Source organism: Xenopus laevis, chromosome 5S, assembly GCF_017654675.1.
Source record: "Xenopus laevis strain J_2021 chromosome 5S, Xenopus_laevis_v10.1, whole genome shotgun sequence".
Lineage (NCBI taxonomy): Eukaryota > Metazoa > Chordata > Amphibia > Anura > Pipidae > Xenopus > Xenopus laevis.
Window position 1 is genome coordinate 9,906,242 of NC_054380.1, and position 17,765 is coordinate 9,924,006.

A 17,765-nucleotide genomic window follows, 5' to 3' on the forward strand; every position below is an offset into this window, starting at 1 on the left:
CGACCTGTTATAGACCAATGTGAAATGGATCAAATCCAGTAAAATAATTTTGGGAATGGGAAAGTGAAGTGGATGCGGAATGTCTTGTTATTATACAATATTCTAATTTTGCTAATTTTATTGATGCCATTATTCTATTAGCAGGCGTTGACCTTGGCACCAGCAGAACAAAGCATTTTTCCTTTTTCTCAATCAATTTTTTACATATGTGTTAAAATATGGACTCGATAATTACATTTTAAAAAACATTTTAAATCCAATTTTGAAATTTCAATGAATGTTTATTAGTGTAAGATTTGATAAAAATCACGTGACTATAAATGAAAAGTCGAAATCATTGTGTCTCCTGACAAAGGTATGAAATCAAAGATGATTTTAGACTTAGCACAGAATTGTGACAATAGTCAGGCCTTGATTTGTGGAAAGATCTCAAAGATCTGAGCCTTGGAGGAAGGTGAAGCTGTGAATATATCCTGTAAACTTAGCGCTGGAGCTTGACAATGTCCCCAAAGAAGAAGATGTTCTTGAGATGTTAACTAGAGCTAATAATGAGATCAGAGAAAGCTTTAGAGGATTGTGATCGTAGATAAAGAAGATATAATGATAAAAGAAGTGTTGGAGGATCATGAGCATGAGTAGGAGGACAGGACATGGACAGAAAAATAGGTGTTTGGGGATAGGGAATATAAATAATGACGTTGCTAGGGAATTGTGATTATGGCCAACATGACTGGTAACATAGTAAGTTAGGTTGATAAAAGACACATCCATCAGACTAGTCCCTGGATCAACGTGTACTATGAGCTATCTCCCATAACCCTGTATTCCCTCACTTGCTAAACACCATCCAACCCCTTCTTAAAGGGATACTATCATGGGAAAAAAAATAAATTTCAAAATATATCAGTTAATAGTGCTGCTCCAGCAGAATTCTGCACTGAAATCCATTTCTCAAAAGAGCAAACAGATTTTTTTATATTCAATTTTGAAATCTGACATGGGGCTAGACATATTGTCAATTTCCCAGCTGCCCCAAGTCATGTGACTTGTACTCTGATAAACTTCAATCACTCTTTACTGCTGTACTGCAAGTTGGAGTGATATCACCCCCTCCCTTTTCCCCCCCAGCAGCCAAACAAAAGAACAATGGGAAGGTAACCAGATAGCAGCTCCCTAACACAAGATAACAGCTGCCTGGTAGATCTAAGAACAACACTCAATAGTAAAAGCCCATGTCTCACTGAGACACATTCAGTTACATTGAGAAGGAAAAACAGCCGCCTGCCAGAAAGCATTTCTCTCCTAAAGTGCAGGCACAAGTCACATGACCAGGGGCAGCTGGGAAATTGACAAAATATCTAGCCCCATGTCAGATTTCAAAATTGAATATAAAAAATCTGTTTGCTCTTTTGAGAAATGGGTTTCAGTGCAGAATTCTGCTGGAGCAGCACTATTAACTGATTCATTTTGAAAAAAAATTTTTTTCCCATGACAGTATCCCTTTAAAGCTATCTAATGTATCAGCCTGTACCACTGATTCAGGGAGACAATTCCACATCTTCACAGCTCTCACTGTAACAAAACCCTTCCAAATATTTAGGTGGAACCTCTATTCTTCTAATGGGAATGGGTGACCTTGTGTCAGCTGGAAAGACCTACTGATAAATAAATAATTAGAGAGATTATTATATGATCACCTTACATATTTATACATAATTATCATATCACCCCTTAAGCGACTCTTCTCCAGCATGAGCAACTTGGCCAGTCTTTCCTGGTAGTTTTTGAAAGAAAGAAGAAGAAATGAATGGTTAAGTGACTTAGTAATATTGGTGGAACCAATAAAAACCTGCTTATTGGTTGCTATGGGCTACTAGACAAGTGTCAAACTAAGGACCAATTATAACATTACCCCTAAATATGTAAGATCTTGTATGGTAGAATCATTTTCTTTTGTCACTGTTACCTTTAATTGGGTAATTTCAGGGATTTGGTAGTCAAAACCTCTTTATTTGTCCCAGTACAATGTCTAAAAATGTATAAAATTGAGTGACTACACCTAATGCTGCTTCAGATATTGCTGGAATGTTAGGCAAGAACAAGCAAGAGAGTTGCTGCACAACATTAGGAGAAGGAAAGCTACCAAGGAAGTTTATTGCCAATAAATCAGCCACAATAGTGCAAGCTACGACACTATATTTATTCTGTGGAATGCTTTACCATACCTGAATAAACAGCTCTAGAAGCTCTCTCTATTTGTTTAGGATAGCAGCTGCCATATTAGCTTGGTGTGACATCACTTCCTGCCTGAGTCTCTCCCTGCTCACTCATAGCTCTGGGCTCAGATTACAGCAGGGAGGGGGAAAGGAATGGGAAGAGGAGCAAACTGAGCATGCTCAAGCCCTAGCCCTGGAGGTTTAAGCTGAAAACAGGAAGTCTGATACAGAAGCCCATGAGTACACAATAGAAGGAAAGAAATGCTGTGTTTCTTTTGACAGAGGACTCAGAGTAAACAATAGGGATTCTGTTACATTCTATAATCATAGGGTGCCAAACCATTTCCCTTCTTAAGGGTCTCCAGTATTGCAGCCTGGCTTTACCTTTTTGTTTGTGGCCCTCTTTTTGAAAACCCTGCAAAACACTAAGAAGAAGGCCCACAAGTCGGTGGGGATCCTGCATCATTTCTGTATGTATAAGCCAAGAAAATAGTCTGATTGTAGTTGTATTTTATGGAGGACAATAGGACAACTTCATAAAGTTCTATAAACACTCATAGATATTACAATCTGCTATTGAATTAATGTAATTCTCCTTTGTTTTTAGGAAACCCTGCACTGAAATCCAACACGGCAGAAGAAGGACAGAACGATGCAGTAAATATATCTATTTATCTCAGTTTCTAAATTAAGTTAAACCCTCCCAACTTTGGCTGTAGGTAGGATGATACTTTATTCTTAAAGGAGAACTAAACCCCAATAATAAAAACCCCTACCCACTACCCTACATAGTCCCCACTCCCTGTTTCACCCCCAGCATAGGTGATTATTCTGAAAGTGCCCCTAATTCATTACTCACGTATAGGTGCAGAGAAAGCCCAGCGGATCTCATTGGCGCCATCTTCTGGCTATCATGTATTCTTGGGGAAGTGAATGCTGTATTGGTGCATGCGCATGTAGCGCACCCGTAGGTGTAGCTTTTGCTGTGTATTAAGGCTGTGTGTGACCAGGCTAAAACTGCTTGTAGTGTGCCCTGGACCCCCAGTGTACCCGTGCAACTCCATGCAAAACTCCCGGTACCTGGTGTAGATCAATGCAGCCGGATATTCAGCCAGACGATTTTTTTGCAGTAAACTATAACTTGTTTACTAACAGACAACAGTGGCAAGGTCGTAGTTCACAAGCACTTCGATAGGGCCCCGCACCTCTGGGGGCCCCGCACCACAGGGCAGCACAGATAATATTTCCCTCAGCACATGATGCTGCCTGGCCTTCCCCCAACTTTAAGAGTCCAGCCCATCCCCAAATCAATAGGTCCAGCCCACCCCAACTCTGATAAGCCAGCCTATCCCCCAACTCCATAGGTCTAGCCTGCCCCCAACTCTCATAGGCCCAGCTTTCCTCCAACCTTGATAGGCCCTGCCTGCCCCCAATCCAACCAAGCCTGCTCCCAAGCTGAATCGGCCCAGCCTGCCCCAAACTAATTGGCCCAGTCCACTCTCCTATTTCCTCCCTCTCTCTCTTACCCTGTGTGCCCCTATTATGTGCCCCTATTTCATCCCTCTCACTCTCTTACCTTGTCTGCCCCTTTCCTTTCTATTTTGTGCCTGTGTGCCCTTATTTTCCTAAATACTTGGTGTGTCAGTAGCCAGCAACACTTTGTCTAGGGGCCCCGCCAACATGGTCCCAATTGGGCCCCACATTTGATAGGATCAGCCCTGCATATTTAGGGTGGTTTACCATTGTATGTAAGAAACTGGGTGAGATAAATGCAGCATATTGCATATTTTCAGCGCTGCACAATATGTTGGCGCTCTAAAAATACATGTTAATAATAATAGTTTTAGGTGATTTTCAGAAACCTCTGCCTTTAGCGTAGCTTTGCAATTTCGTAGTTTGGAATAGAAAGACATAATGACGCATTTTAGATTCATCAGAAATACCAAACCTGCAGCTTCTAAAAAGTTGGGGGATTTTACCTGTTTACATGTGTGAGTATTACTTTTAGTAAAGCATCTGGCACAACAGCCACACATTTTCCCCCACTATCAATAAAATGCCATAAGCACCCAGTCCACACCTTCGGCTTATAAGAGCTGCTATCCCTAACTCCCAGCATCCTAAAGCTCAGGACTAAGCTTGTTGGGGTTTACATGGTTGTTTAAACTACTGCACAGCAAACAGAGAAAGATTCAGTGTTTTTGATGCATCTCGTATTTTTTTCTGCAGAAATTTCTGTTTCCTTGTGAAGGAAACACCTACAGAAGACCAGATGAGGGTGCTACATCAGGTAGGATACCAAGCATTTTGGAATTTATTTTTTTTAATTTCTTTTAACATTATTCAGAAGTTTATAAGTGCTACATCATTCTGATTGGTAGTGGTGTCCCATTGACTTTATGGGAGGGGAAGAATAGTAGCAGTAAAACTCCAAGGACATACCGGTGCCCACTGCAAACATCACTTGTAGGAAAGATGAATGTTGAGGTTGAAGGTATAGCAGAGCAAGAAAGTGAAAAATGAGAGCTATTAGGGCAAATTCACTAAGATTCGTAGTTGTGCCAGAGTCTGCTTCGCCGCACTTCGCCAGGCGAATTCTCGATAAAATTCACTAAAATCCAAAGTTGCGCTCAGGGGAAACGAAAGGTTGCGAAGTTGCACTAGCGTTAATTCACCAGGCAAAGCGAAGTTACGCTAGCGATGGTTAATTTGCATACGGCGCCAAATTTAAGTTACAATGGAAGTATATGTAGCATCACTACACAAGCCTGGGAAACCTTCAAAACATGAAATAAAATTTTTATTTTGCCCTACATATGCGCCCACTGTATAGTTAAGGTGCCATGAGTTAGGAAATGTAGGGGGGAAGGAGGGTAGCCCCAAAAAAAATTCGATCTTTTTCAGCCTATCACCCATAAAAAAAGAAAAAACGCCAGCGTTTTTTAGAACTTTGAAAAAATGTCAACTTTTTTTGAAGCAATCCCTATCTACTCTATTGTACTTCGCCCGGTCTGAGGTGGCGAAGGCAAGTCTGGCGTAAAAGGTAGTGTTCAGAAAAATGCGCGCGTCAGTGAATTTGCGTAGGTACGTCCATTGCGCAAATTCGCCAGGCTTAAGGGTGCGAAGTAACACTAGCGAATTTACGCCAGTGTCTGTTAGTGAATCTGCGAATTAACGAAAATGCGATACGCTAGCGAATTAACGCTAGCGTTATGCGCTTCGTCCTTTAGTGAATTTGCCCCATAGTGTCAGTAGGACAAGGCTGACACAGTAGGGCAAGTTGGAGTTAATAGGGCAAGACAAAGACAGTACAGCAAGATTGGAATACAGGTATGGAGTAATGCGACCTGTTATCCAAAATGCTCAGGTCCTGGGGTTTTCCAGATAATGGATTATTCCATCATTTGGATCTTTATGCCTTAAATATACTATCATGTAAACATCAAATAAATACAATAGACTGGTTTTCCTTCCAATAATGATTAATTATATCTTAGTTTGGATCAAGTATAGTGTACTGTTTTATTATTACAGAGGAAAGGAAAATCACTTTTAGATAAAATGTTTATGGGAGACGGCCTTAACTTAATTCTGAGCTTTCTGGTTTTCGAATAATAGATGTCATACCTGTAGTAGGACAATATGGGAACCATATCTTACCATATATAAGATAATATATGGTAAGATGGTGAAAAGTAAGAGAGATAGTGTCAACAGGACAAGGTTGACACAGTAGGACAGGACTGGGTCAGTAGGACAATATGAAGACAGTAGGGCAAGATAAAGACAATGGGGGTCATTTATCAACACTGGGCAAATTTGCCCATGGGCAGTAACCCATGGCAACCAATTTTATTGCTGCATTAATTGTTCTACTTGCAGCTGGTTTCAAAAAACTAACCGCTGATTGGTTGCTATGGGTAACTGCCCATGGGCAAATTTGCCCAGTGTTGGTAAATGAGCCCCAATATATGGTAAGGTGGAGAAGAATAATGCAGTAGAGCAAGATGGAAACAGTAGGATGGAAAGCAGAATGAGAAGGTGACAGTCCATGACAGTAACACTATATTGGTGTTGCCAACTCCTTTAACTTTCTAACAATGCTTGGCTGTCACTAGGGATGCACCGAATCCACTATTTTGGATTCGGCCGAACCCCCGAATCCTTCGCGAAAGATTATACCGAATACCAAACTGAATCCGAATCCTAATTTGCATATGTAAATTAGGGGTGGGAAAGGGAAATTTTATTTTACTTCCTTGTTTTGTGACAAAAAGTCATGCGATTTCCCTACTCGCCCCTAATTTGCATATGCAAATTAGGATTCGGTTCGGCCTGGCAGAAGGATTCGGCCGAATCCTGCTGAAAAAGGCTGAACCCTGGCCGAATCCTGGATTTGGTGCATCCCTAGCTGTCACTAAGACGATATACACAGATCATGTAGAGAAATGTCTCCAATGTTATACTTGCATAAAAGTGTCTTAGAATATGGCCACAAAGATCTGGAAGGATATCCATGTGTTTTTAATTTGTGCTGATGTTTTATAACTGGCAACATACTGTACAACTGAGCTGGTCTGTTTTCTAAATGGTTTCTTCAAAGGTTTCTCTGAAGTGCACATGGCTGTTGTAATATCATTTTATCTGTATTTTCACAACTTTGAAGCCAATAAGAGCATTATATTGTTCAGTAGGCTATAGCAAGTATACAGTTGGAGCAATCAAAGGTTTAGAGGACTAAAGCAAGTATTATAAAAACCCATTAATATGCCCTTTGGGATAGTGTATGGAAAATTAGATTAGGCGTTAGCAGAACCAACAGCCAACTCAATCAGGAACTCTTCCAACACTCGTTAAATCGATACTGCAATCTATAAATCCAACTTCATATTCTCGGTATGTAATATAGTATATCATTTTAGTCTCATCATATTACCAACCCCTTCCCATCTACATACTGTAATTACTTCATATATTTACATTTTTGTATCAACAGTTCATTCACTCAACCCCTTGGAAGTCAAGGTTTTATCCACTTTCAGAAGCTTAAATCTGGTAAGTACCAAAAATATAGCTGCTTCACCGGGAATTCATGTTTTGCTTGTAGGAAACAGTTACAGGGTCCAACTATAAGAACCTATAATCTATGGCCTGTTTGGCTTCTGCTACATTGTTTTACACTGTATTTCAACAGACCTCCTTTAGTAGGAGCCCATGGTTAATCCCAATATTTTGTTATCTGTCTTTGCCACAGAGGACTTTCAATATGTTGACCTTGTGAACTTTGAGGAATCATTCATACATAGGACAAAAAACATAGTTACGGATATATAAGCCTGTTAGCAATTCCTTATCATTGTGAGACACTGTGGGGCAAATTCACTAAGCGCCGAAGCGCCGAACGCTAGCGTTAATTCGCTAGCGTTTGGCATTTTCGTTACTGCGCCAATTCACTAACGAATGCTGGCGTAGTTTCGCTAGTGTTACTTCGCACCCTTACGCCTGGCGACGTAACTACGCAAATTCACTAACTTGCGCAGTGTACTGAATGCTACCTTTTACGCTAGACTTCCTTCGCCACCTCAGACCTGGCGAAGCGCAATAGAGTAGATAGGGATTGTTTGAAAAAAAGTCAAAATTTTTTCTAAGTCCCAAAAAACGCTGGCGTGTTTTCTACATTATGGGTGATAGGCTGAAAAAGATCGAAAGTTTTTTTGGGGCTCCCCTCCTTCCCCCCTACATTTCATGACTCATGGCAACTTACATGTGTAGGGCAAAAAAAAAAAAATTATTTGCTGATTTGAAGGTTTTCTAGGCATTAGTAGTGCTGATACGTATTCCTCCATTGAAATTTGAATTTCGCGCCGTATGCAAATTAGCCTTCGCTAGCGTAACTTCGCTTTACATAGTGAATCAACGCTAGCGAAACTTCGCAACCTTACGCTACCCCTGAGTGCAACTTCGGATTTTAGTGAATTTGCGGAGCGCTGGTGAAACTACGCCTGGCGAAGTGCGGCGAAGCGCGGCGAAGTTGCGCCTGGCGAAACTACGAATGTTAGTGAATTTGCCCCTTTGTCCAAACTCCGTCTGAATATAAAGAATGTATGTAACTAAGACATCTTGTTTGTTTGCAGAATCCTGATGGTGCAAATAATAGACTACAGGGGTGGGTATAATTTCCTATATTTTATGTTAGCAACACACTAATATAGAAGAGCTTAAAATGTATTTTAATAATTGTCATTGGCTGAAGTCTCAGTGCTTACCCAGTGCTGTCCTTTTTTTTCTTTTTTTTTTTTTTTAGCTTGGAGCGGTTATTGCAGAAGGCCAGCCGGGATGTTGAATCCTGTAAGTATTAAGATAAATAATTCACCCCATGAATCCTGATTTTACCTCACTAGATGGTAAGTTCATTAGGTTCCCATTCCAAAATGGAGTTTCTGTGATCCTCTTTTTACAGACATGAGCCAAAAACTACCTTCAGCCTCCCGTATTTCTCCACCACCACAAGAGTAAGTTACTCTTCCTCTCAGCAAGGCCTTGAATCCAAATCTTATCACGTTCCCAGCTCTCTCCTTTTTTCTCTCCTTTGAAAGCATCTTTTGGAGCAGGGATCCCCAACCTTTTTCACCCGTGAGCCACATTCAAATTTAAAAAGGGTTGGGGAGCAACATAAGCATGAAAATAGTTCCTGAGGATGCCAACAAAGGGCTGTGATTGGCTATTTGGTAGCCCCTATGTGGACTGGCAGCCTACAGAAAGCTCTATTTGGCAGTACAACTGTTTTTATACAACCAAAAGTTTCATCCAACCCTGGAATTCAAAAATAAGCACCTGCTTTGAAGCCACTGGGAGCAACATCCAAGGGGTTGAGGAGCAACATATTGCTCACAAGCTACTGGTTGGGGAACACTGCTCTGGAGACACATGATAATTCAACAGATGTATTCTGCAGTTAAAAGTAAAATTCTAGTGATTTTTCAAGTAACAGAAGGTTCTCAGGGGGGTTGGTGAGACCCAACAGAACCTTCTATGGAGAATATAACCTTGGTTATTAGAAATAAACCTTTGTATTTTTTTGGACAGGAACCTCTTAGAAGAAGCTAAGAAGCTGGTGGAAAACCTAAAGCAAGGCCAGGTAACCAACCAACCTATTTTTTACCTGAAATCTAAAAAGTGTTGGGGAGTAACATAAGCATTAAAAGGGCAGTGCTTTGCTATTTGGTAGCCCCTGTGTGGACTGGCAGCCTACAGTAGGCTCTGTTTGGCAGTTTTATGCAACTAGAGCTTGGCATCAAGCATGGAGTTAAAAAAATAAGCAGCTGCTTTGAGGTCACTGTGAGCAACATCAAAGGGGTTGGAGAGCAACATGTCCCCTGCGCGCGACTCGATCACTGATTTTGGGTCAGATTCAGTTCCACAACAAAATGTTATTTTGTTTTGTTGCATGTGTTTTTATCCTAATTCAGTTCTATTTTTCCCCATAGACTTAATAGTGTTTCATTTAATAAAGGGCGAGACACGTTTTTTGCTTTAGGAGACAAGCTTTTCTTGTCAAATTTATTCTTAAAGGGATCCTTTCATCGGAAAACATGTTTTTTTCAAAACGCATCAGTTAATAATGCTACCCCAGCAGAATTCTCCACTGAAATCCATTTCTCAAAAGAACAAACAGATTTTTTTATATTCAATTTTGAAATCAGACATGGGGCTAGACAGTTTGTCAGTTTCCCAGCTGCCCCTGGTCATGTGACTTGTGTCTGCACTTTAGGAGAAAAATGCTTTCTGGCAGGCTGTTGTTTTTCCTTCTCAATGTAACTGAATGTGTCTCAGTGGGACATGGGTTTTTACTATTGAGTGTTGTTCTTAGATCTACCAGGCAGCTGTTATCTTGTGTTAGGGAGCTGCTATCTGGTTACCTTCCCATTGTTCTTTTGTTTGGCTGCTGGGGGGAAAAGGGAGGGGGGTGATATCACTCCAACTTGCAGTACAGCAGTAAAGAGTGATTGAAGTTTATCAGAGCACAAGTCACGTGACTTGGGACAGCTGGGAAATTGACAATATGTCTAGCCCCATGTCAGATTTCAAAATTAAATATAAAAAACCTGTTTGATCTTTTGAGAAATGGATTTCAGTGCAGAATTCTGCTGGAGCAGCACTATTAACTGATTCATTTTGAAAAAAAATTTTTTTTCCCATGACAGTATCCCTTTAATTGTATAAGGAGAATGATTGATTGGTATCCTACAAGCAGTCAGGTAATCAAGCTATTTTTTTTTCGTAGATAGTGTCCTTTGCCAATGACTGGAAGATGATCACCATTTTTGTTACTGCTGAAGACCCTTGTGATTTTTGCAATCAGGTAATTAAGCTCCTTCTGAAGCTCACATGTTTTATCTCCTATGTTCTTGTGTTGCAGGGAGATGACATGACTTACCTAAGGTCACCAAGATATGATGTGTTATTGCACTGCCTTTTTGAGTGATGTAGGCATTGATTATGGTCATTGAGTTGGTAGCAATTTAAATTCCAGAACAGAGAGCTTAAGAGTAATATGTCTTTATTGGGTGATTAGATCTTAGATCATATTAGATCATATGTGCTGCCATACTGACAGAGCTGCCTGTGAATATCCAGTGTTACTAATTGTGCCTCTGAAGTAACATTCTGATAACGTCCTAATGAGATATTTAAACAGAGCTGACATTCACCTTCTCCTTGGTTTGTGCTGTTACAGATGGATCACACAGAAGGCACCATCAGAAAGCTGGAGAGTGTTCTAGATTATCTACATCAAGAAGTAAGCAATATTCCCAGCCCCCCCTCTGCAGAACATTTGTTGGCTCTCTCTTACAAATGACTCAGGCATGTGCATTCTTGTGCATTGGTTGTTTGTATTAATACTATTTTCTTTCCCTTCGTATACTGTAGCTTCCAAAAACATTTGTGAGTTTGGTTGATTTAACGGAGTTAAACGGCTTGTACCTGTCTCATCCCAGCCAAGCAGAGCTCAGGTAGGACTTGGGCAACACATCTAATGTCTGGTACACTGAATATTGAGTTTGGGCTACTGTGGGTACTCTTTATTAGTGGCATCAAGTCTCCAGAAGCTTTGTTCCTGTATGTCTATATATTGAGCCTCAATCTATCAGTGAATGATGGGGGTTGTAAGTCAACAATGGTAGTTCCTTGGCTGAAGAAATAGTTAAAAGTGTTCCCATGAAGCCACTCTTCTGGCAGAAGATGGTGGGAGTACATCATTTGCTATAGGCTGAATTCCTGTTTGGTATATCTCTTGTGTAGCTCAATCCACTCAGTGCAAGACTTGAAAGCCAACTAGAGATATTGACTTCTGGGAAGTGTTTCCATCTATCTACTCTCCCTACTGCAATAAAGATAACATATGAGTGCATTTGTATATATATATTTGTGTGACCATATCATTGTGGCTTATTGCTTGGGTTAGATTCACTAAAGGATGAATTGTCGCCGGTGACACTACGCTAATTCACTAAAATGCGAAGTTGCCAAACGCTGGTGACTTTTCGTTAGTGTTACTTTGGCAGTGTGAGCGTTTCAAAGCGAAATTACGATATCGATCGCTTCTGCCTACTGTAACTTCATTAGTCCTCTAACGCTTTGGTCAATTTGAAAAAGGCGGGTACATTAAAGTCGTATGGACGTCTTTATTAGAGATGTTGGTGCAAATGCTTGAAGTGGCCACTTTTTATTACAAATGACCAGAACCTGAATAAAGACAAAAGAGATCATATAATGCCCTACATATGAGTCCAACCTAAAATGAATGTCCCATGCCCCTCAAATGTCTGGCGAAAAATGTTATAAATTAATAGTTAGGACTTTTGCAGGCAATCCCGCTTAAAAAAAGGAAATGTCGCCAGCGTTTTTACTACTTTAATGCATTTCTGTTAGACAGGATATGATGTAAGTGGCATAAGATTGAGGAAGATTTAGCTTAATTTTAGAAGTTCGTCTGGTTTGAGGTGGCGAAGTCAACTCTGGCGAAAGAGGTAACGTTCAGTAAAATTCACACTTTACCGTTCACAAGAGCAAAAAGCCGCCTGGCAATAGAGTGCAAATAAACGCCTTGCGACGGTCCCATTCGCTAGCGAATTGCCGCCTACAACTGTTATTAAATTGCCGATGTCTCTACGGATGGAATTTCTGGCGAAATGTCGCTAGCGTTAGCCACTTCACCCTTTAGTAAATCTGCCCCCTAAGCTTAATTAAACCTGTTAAATAACTTGTTTTGATGTCAGCACCGCTGTCTAAAGATTTACACATGTGGAGCTTCAAGGCGGCCATAGACACACAGATCCTATCGTACGAATCGAGGATTCGTACGATTTTCGGATCGTGTGTGGCGTGTGCCGACATCTTTCGTCCGGCGGAGATCGGACGTTTGGTCGATCGGTCAGGTTTGATTTTGATCCGACCGATCCCGCCGGAGCTCACGGCACATCGTTATCTGATCATTCGGCCATAGGGCCGAAGAATCAGATTACCCCCGATATAGCCATGCCTGTTAATGGCATATCGGGGAAAGATCCGCTCATTTGGCGATGTTGCCAAACGAGCGGTTCTTTGTGTCTATGGCCACATTCACTTTAAGCATGGAAGTAATACTATTGGCTAAATAACAGTTCTGCATTATATAGACTACAGTGTCACATGGGGGTACTTTGGCTACCAAGCACACCTATTTTTAGTAGACTCAAAATACAGCACCTATCATGGGCTTAAATGGTAAAGTAATTAAGTGAAAGCTCTTGTGTCCATGCAGTGGCGTAACTAGATATTACTGGACCCCGTAGCAAATTAATTTTAGGGCCGCCAACATATCCAGAGATTGGCCTGTTTTACCAATAAATGTTGAAATTGCTCATTATTTGGGCCTCATGGGGCCCCCTTTGCCTCTTGGGCCCCCCTGCAGTCGCAGGATCTGCTTCCTCTATAGTTAAGTGTCAATGTTTTTAGGCACTAGTAGCCTGGACAAAATGAACCGGCTAACATGGTGCATCGGCAGATGAAATGTTCAAACCTACTTTTTCATACCAACCAAGATCCATAGTACTTGGAAATCGGTTGTGTTCAGTGGACCACCATACAAGTATAGTCAATCCTACCAATCATATATTATTGGTAGTTTTTCACTTTCTAACGGGACAATTGTGCCCTCTCTGCAGTAAGGATTAATCAGACTCTTTATTGAGCAATGAGTACGATGCACCGGTGTTTAATTGGGTTTTATTTCATTTCAGGAAATCATGTGACTGTTTCAGGAAACCATCAGATTATGCCAAAACCACATTCCGCTTTTCATTCCAGGTGAGGAAGAATCTCCAATTCTCATGATAAAGTCATAGCACTCGCTGCCCTGGGTATTGCAGTGGTAACAATAAGGGGACTCTGCTTAGAATCAACATGATGGACTATTTTTTTCAAGCCAAGCAACTATGTCACAGAATAATTGTCTTTATTGCAACTGCCAACCCTCAATGTCTGATACTATTTCTGTATTAGATATTAGAGCATTGAACTTGGGATGGCAACCCTAGTCTGGAGTCTTCTCTGGGTTTGGGGACCCAGTAAGTCAAATTGGTTCATTGGTTGGCTCTGAATTTGAGCACCAAATATTCTTTATCAGTATAAAATAAAGTTGTTTCTCCAGGTTTGAGGTGATTATCAAATTTCAATGTTATATTGGCTGAAGAAGATGTAAGAGGATGATAGGGAGATAAAGGTCAAGGTTTTGATGAAAACACATCAGAATGAAACTTTTCCATCAAACCTAAAGCTTTAAAGTTGACAAGTTGATGATATTTTACTAAATAGGCCCTGGTGTCTGAAAAAAATTGTAGCAGACCCAAAACATAAGAATGTTATACATACTGACTTATTCCCACAGGAAGTAGGTGATTATAAGCATTCTTGGTGGTCCTGCCCAATAGTAGAACATTTTTGGAATGATATAGTCCTGATAACCTCACTAATACTAAAGGTTCCCCCTAACGAAATGCCAAAAACACATTTTGCTGAATTACCCCTTCCAATGTATAAATCTGCCAATTATTTACTTCTACAATTATGGGCTGCTGTTCGATTGGTTATAGCATTGAACTGGATCTCTCCCATGCTATCACTAGCACAATATATTTCAAGACTCAGGACCGGACTTCCTTGCCGACTACCCCTAGGCCACGCCCTTAAATCCGCAAGTTCCTAATGCCCCCGGGTCGCGAGGTCCTAGCAGTGCCTTGGGTGCTTGGGTGCCTTCAAAGGCATCGGATCAATATTTTACAGCCAGCTCAATCGACGAGCCGACCGATATCCAAGTCTTCTGCAGATATCGGTCGGCTCTTTTCCCACCATGCACGCACCAAATATTGTACGAAAATGTTTTCATACAATATTATCTGCGCGTCTATGGCCACCTTTAGGCTCATGGCACACCAGTCCATGTTTTTAACAGCAAAGAAACGTCTGCCACTTTTTGGACTGACTGCTACTGAGGCTACTTTTTTTTTAACAGATATTTGCTATTCACTTTAGTGGCAGACAGTCTGATTGGTGATGGAACGTTATTTTCAAAATAACAAATAAAAGAGAAAACCTGAAGTATGGCAACAGGGTCGGACTGGGGGGCCCGGGTCCCATCAGGGCTCCGAGGTTTTTTCCTGGTGTCCATCCGGCCCAGTCCGACCCTGTGTGACAAGCTCTTGAGGTCTACAGGTGTATGGAAGGGCCCCTATGAAGGGTGTGATGTGCATGAAAAGGACAATCCACAAAAATGTTGAAAATGTTGAGTGTTGAAACAGTGAGTACCAAGAGTGAGAATTATATCTAATTATTTTCAGAAAGGACAACAATGGGAGCAGACCAAGAGCCCAAAAGGAGGTCAAAATGATTTGCTGGAGTTATTACTTATGTGATAATTTGCCTCCTTTTCATAATTGTCCACAAAGTCACTGAGCTTCGATCAGAAGCAACTCTTCCCTCTGTAGGAACACAACAACATTATTATGCAACGATATGAAAACAATTCCCAACAGAACCAAGATAATATTATCTCTCTGAGCCTGCACTATCATATCTGATCTCCTGGCAAGGTCCCAGGGCCCTACTGTAACACACTCTGACCCCATCTGATAAAGCACGAGACTGTTGGCTCAGCAACCCTATAACTAAACCCATCGTCCATCCCATCTGCAGGAGATAAAGGCACTGCCTTACATTCAGAGACAGTCATGGGCCAGATTTATGTGTGCGTCAAAGTTGGCGATAAAAAGAATACGGCATTTATTTGAATGCATGTAAACATCAAAGTTCAATGTCATTTTATATCAGGGTTTCTTTCTATGTATTTATGTCTAAAATGGACACAAAGTATATTCCCTTTCTTCTTCTGGCAAATTTGCTTCACCAGTTTTATTCTACCAGTTCCATAATATAATATTCTATACAGTACATTGTATATCATTTAAAAAAAAATTTAAATTGTATCATTTCATTGCCATTACAAATAAGATCTTCAGAACAAACATTGCTTTTTGGTAGCAGTCATTTTTTAAATATATAGGGGCCCATTTACTTAGCTCGAGTGAAGGAATAAAATTTTTTTTCGAATTTCGAATGATTTTTTTGGCTACTAGACCATCGAATTGGCTACTTCAACCTTCGACTACGACTTCGACTTCGAATCAAATGATTCAAACTAAAAATCATTTGACTATTCGACCATTCGATAGTCGAAGTACTGTCTCTTTAAAAAAACTTCGACCCCCTACTTTGCCACCTAAAACCTACCGAGGTGCCATGTTAGCCTATGGGGAAGGTCCCCATAGGCTTTCTATAAATTTTTAGGTCGAAGAAAAAGCGTTCGATCGATGGATTAAAATCCTTCGAATCAAACGATTCAAAGGATTTAATCCTTCGATATTCGAAGTCGAAGGATTTACATTCGGCAGTCGAATATCGAGGGTTAATTAACCCTCGATATTCGACCCTATGTAAATCTGCCCCATATTGTATGCATCTTTGTATGCATCGGAGCATTTTACATCTGACCGTTATTTCAGTTATTTCTCATACTTGACCAGAAAATTTAAAAAAAAACGACTTCTTATAGTCATTTTCTTAAAAAAAAATATGGTGAATTTTTATATTGGAAAAAATGTAGGTTAATTGATTTCAGTTAATTGCCGGAGTGATGGGAGACAAGGTTTCTAGGGACGCTGACTGAGTGCTGATGGCTATTTCTCTCCTGTTAGGTTGCCCTTGAAAGACTGGTACATTCTGGACAATACGACAACAAGGAAGATTTCACCGTGGCGCTGCATCCCGTCATTAAAATGGTAATACAGCAAAAAAAAATTCAAAAATCTGGAAAAATTTAAAATCAGGGAAATGCATTATGCCTTATATAGTGGTGGGACCTCAAAAAAATGAGGGAAAACTTACAACAGGGGCTGTACAATTATCATTGCCCCAATGTAAGGATTTTTAAAGGAGAACTAAACCCTAAAAATGAATGCGGCTAAAATGCCATATTTTATATACTGAACTTATTGCACGAGGCTAAAGTTTCAGCTTGTCAATAGCAGCAATGATCCAGGACTTCAAACTTGTCACAGGGGGTCACCATCTTGGAAAGTGTCTGTGACACTCACATGCTCAGTGGGCTCTGATTGGCTGTTGAGAAGCTAAGCTTAGGGCTCGTCACTAATTATCCAGCAGAAAATGAGCTTCCCTGGCTGTAATATAAGCTGATGCTACAGGTTTGCTGATTATTCAATTCTGATGCTAATTGCACTGGTTTCTGTGCTGCCATGTAGTAATTATCTGTATTAATCACTAATCAGCCTTATATTGTGACATTTCTATTCTATGTGTACTGTATATTGTGAGTGGGTCCCTAAGCTCAGTAAGTGACAGCAGCACAGAGCATGTGCAGTGAATCAGCAGAAAAGAAGATGGGGAGCTACTGGGGCATCTTTGGAGACACAGACAGATCTTCCCTGCTTGGGCTGATACAGAAGTCCAAACATAATGTACAACATTTCTAGCTTACATTAAAAAATAAAAGTGTTTAAAGTAATACAAATATAATGCAGTGTTGCCCTGCACTGGTAAAACTGATGTGTTTGCTTCAGAAACACTACAATAGTTTATATAAACAAGCTGCTGTGTAGCCATGGGGGCAGCCATTCAAGCACAGGATACACAGTAGATAACAGATAAGTACTACTATAGTTTATATAAACAAGCTGTTGTGTAGCCATGGGGGCAGCCATTCAAGCACAGGATACACAGTAGATAACAGATAAGTACTACTATAGTTTATATAAACAAGCTGCTGTGTAGCCATGGGGGCAGCCATTCAAGCACAGGATACACAGTAGATAACAGATAAGTACTACTATAGTTTATATAAACAAGCTGCTGTGTAGCAATGGGGGCAGCCATTCAAGCACAGGATACACAGTAGATAACAGATAAGTACTACTATAGTTTATATAAACAAGCTGC

At 40.5% G+C, this 17,765-nt stretch overlaps 1 protein-coding gene across 1 annotated transcript in view; it reads left to right on the plus strand.

Moving 5' to 3' along the window:
* LOC108717670 (phospholipase B1, membrane-associated) overlaps nucleotides 1-17,765 on the plus strand; it is a 78,990-nt gene that overhangs the window by 17,974 nt on the left and 43,251 nt on the right. Inside the window, exons 2-13 of the mRNA XM_018264906.2 lie at nucleotides 2,824-2,873; nucleotides 4,446-4,506; nucleotides 7,213-7,271; nucleotides 8,351-8,382; nucleotides 8,521-8,564; nucleotides 8,677-8,728; nucleotides 9,303-9,354; nucleotides 10,501-10,578; nucleotides 10,954-11,016; nucleotides 11,148-11,230; nucleotides 13,499-13,565; nucleotides 16,508-16,591. Of these exons, the coding sequence (XP_018120395.2) occupies nucleotides 2,824-2,873; nucleotides 4,446-4,506; nucleotides 7,213-7,271; nucleotides 8,351-8,382; nucleotides 8,521-8,564; nucleotides 8,677-8,728; nucleotides 9,303-9,354; nucleotides 10,501-10,578; nucleotides 10,954-11,016; nucleotides 11,148-11,230; nucleotides 13,499-13,565; nucleotides 16,508-16,591 (725 nt within the window). The remainder of the gene's footprint in view (nucleotides 1-2,823; nucleotides 2,874-4,445; nucleotides 4,507-7,212; nucleotides 7,272-8,350; nucleotides 8,383-8,520; nucleotides 8,565-8,676; nucleotides 8,729-9,302; nucleotides 9,355-10,500; nucleotides 10,579-10,953; nucleotides 11,017-11,147; nucleotides 11,231-13,498; nucleotides 13,566-16,507; nucleotides 16,592-17,765) is intronic.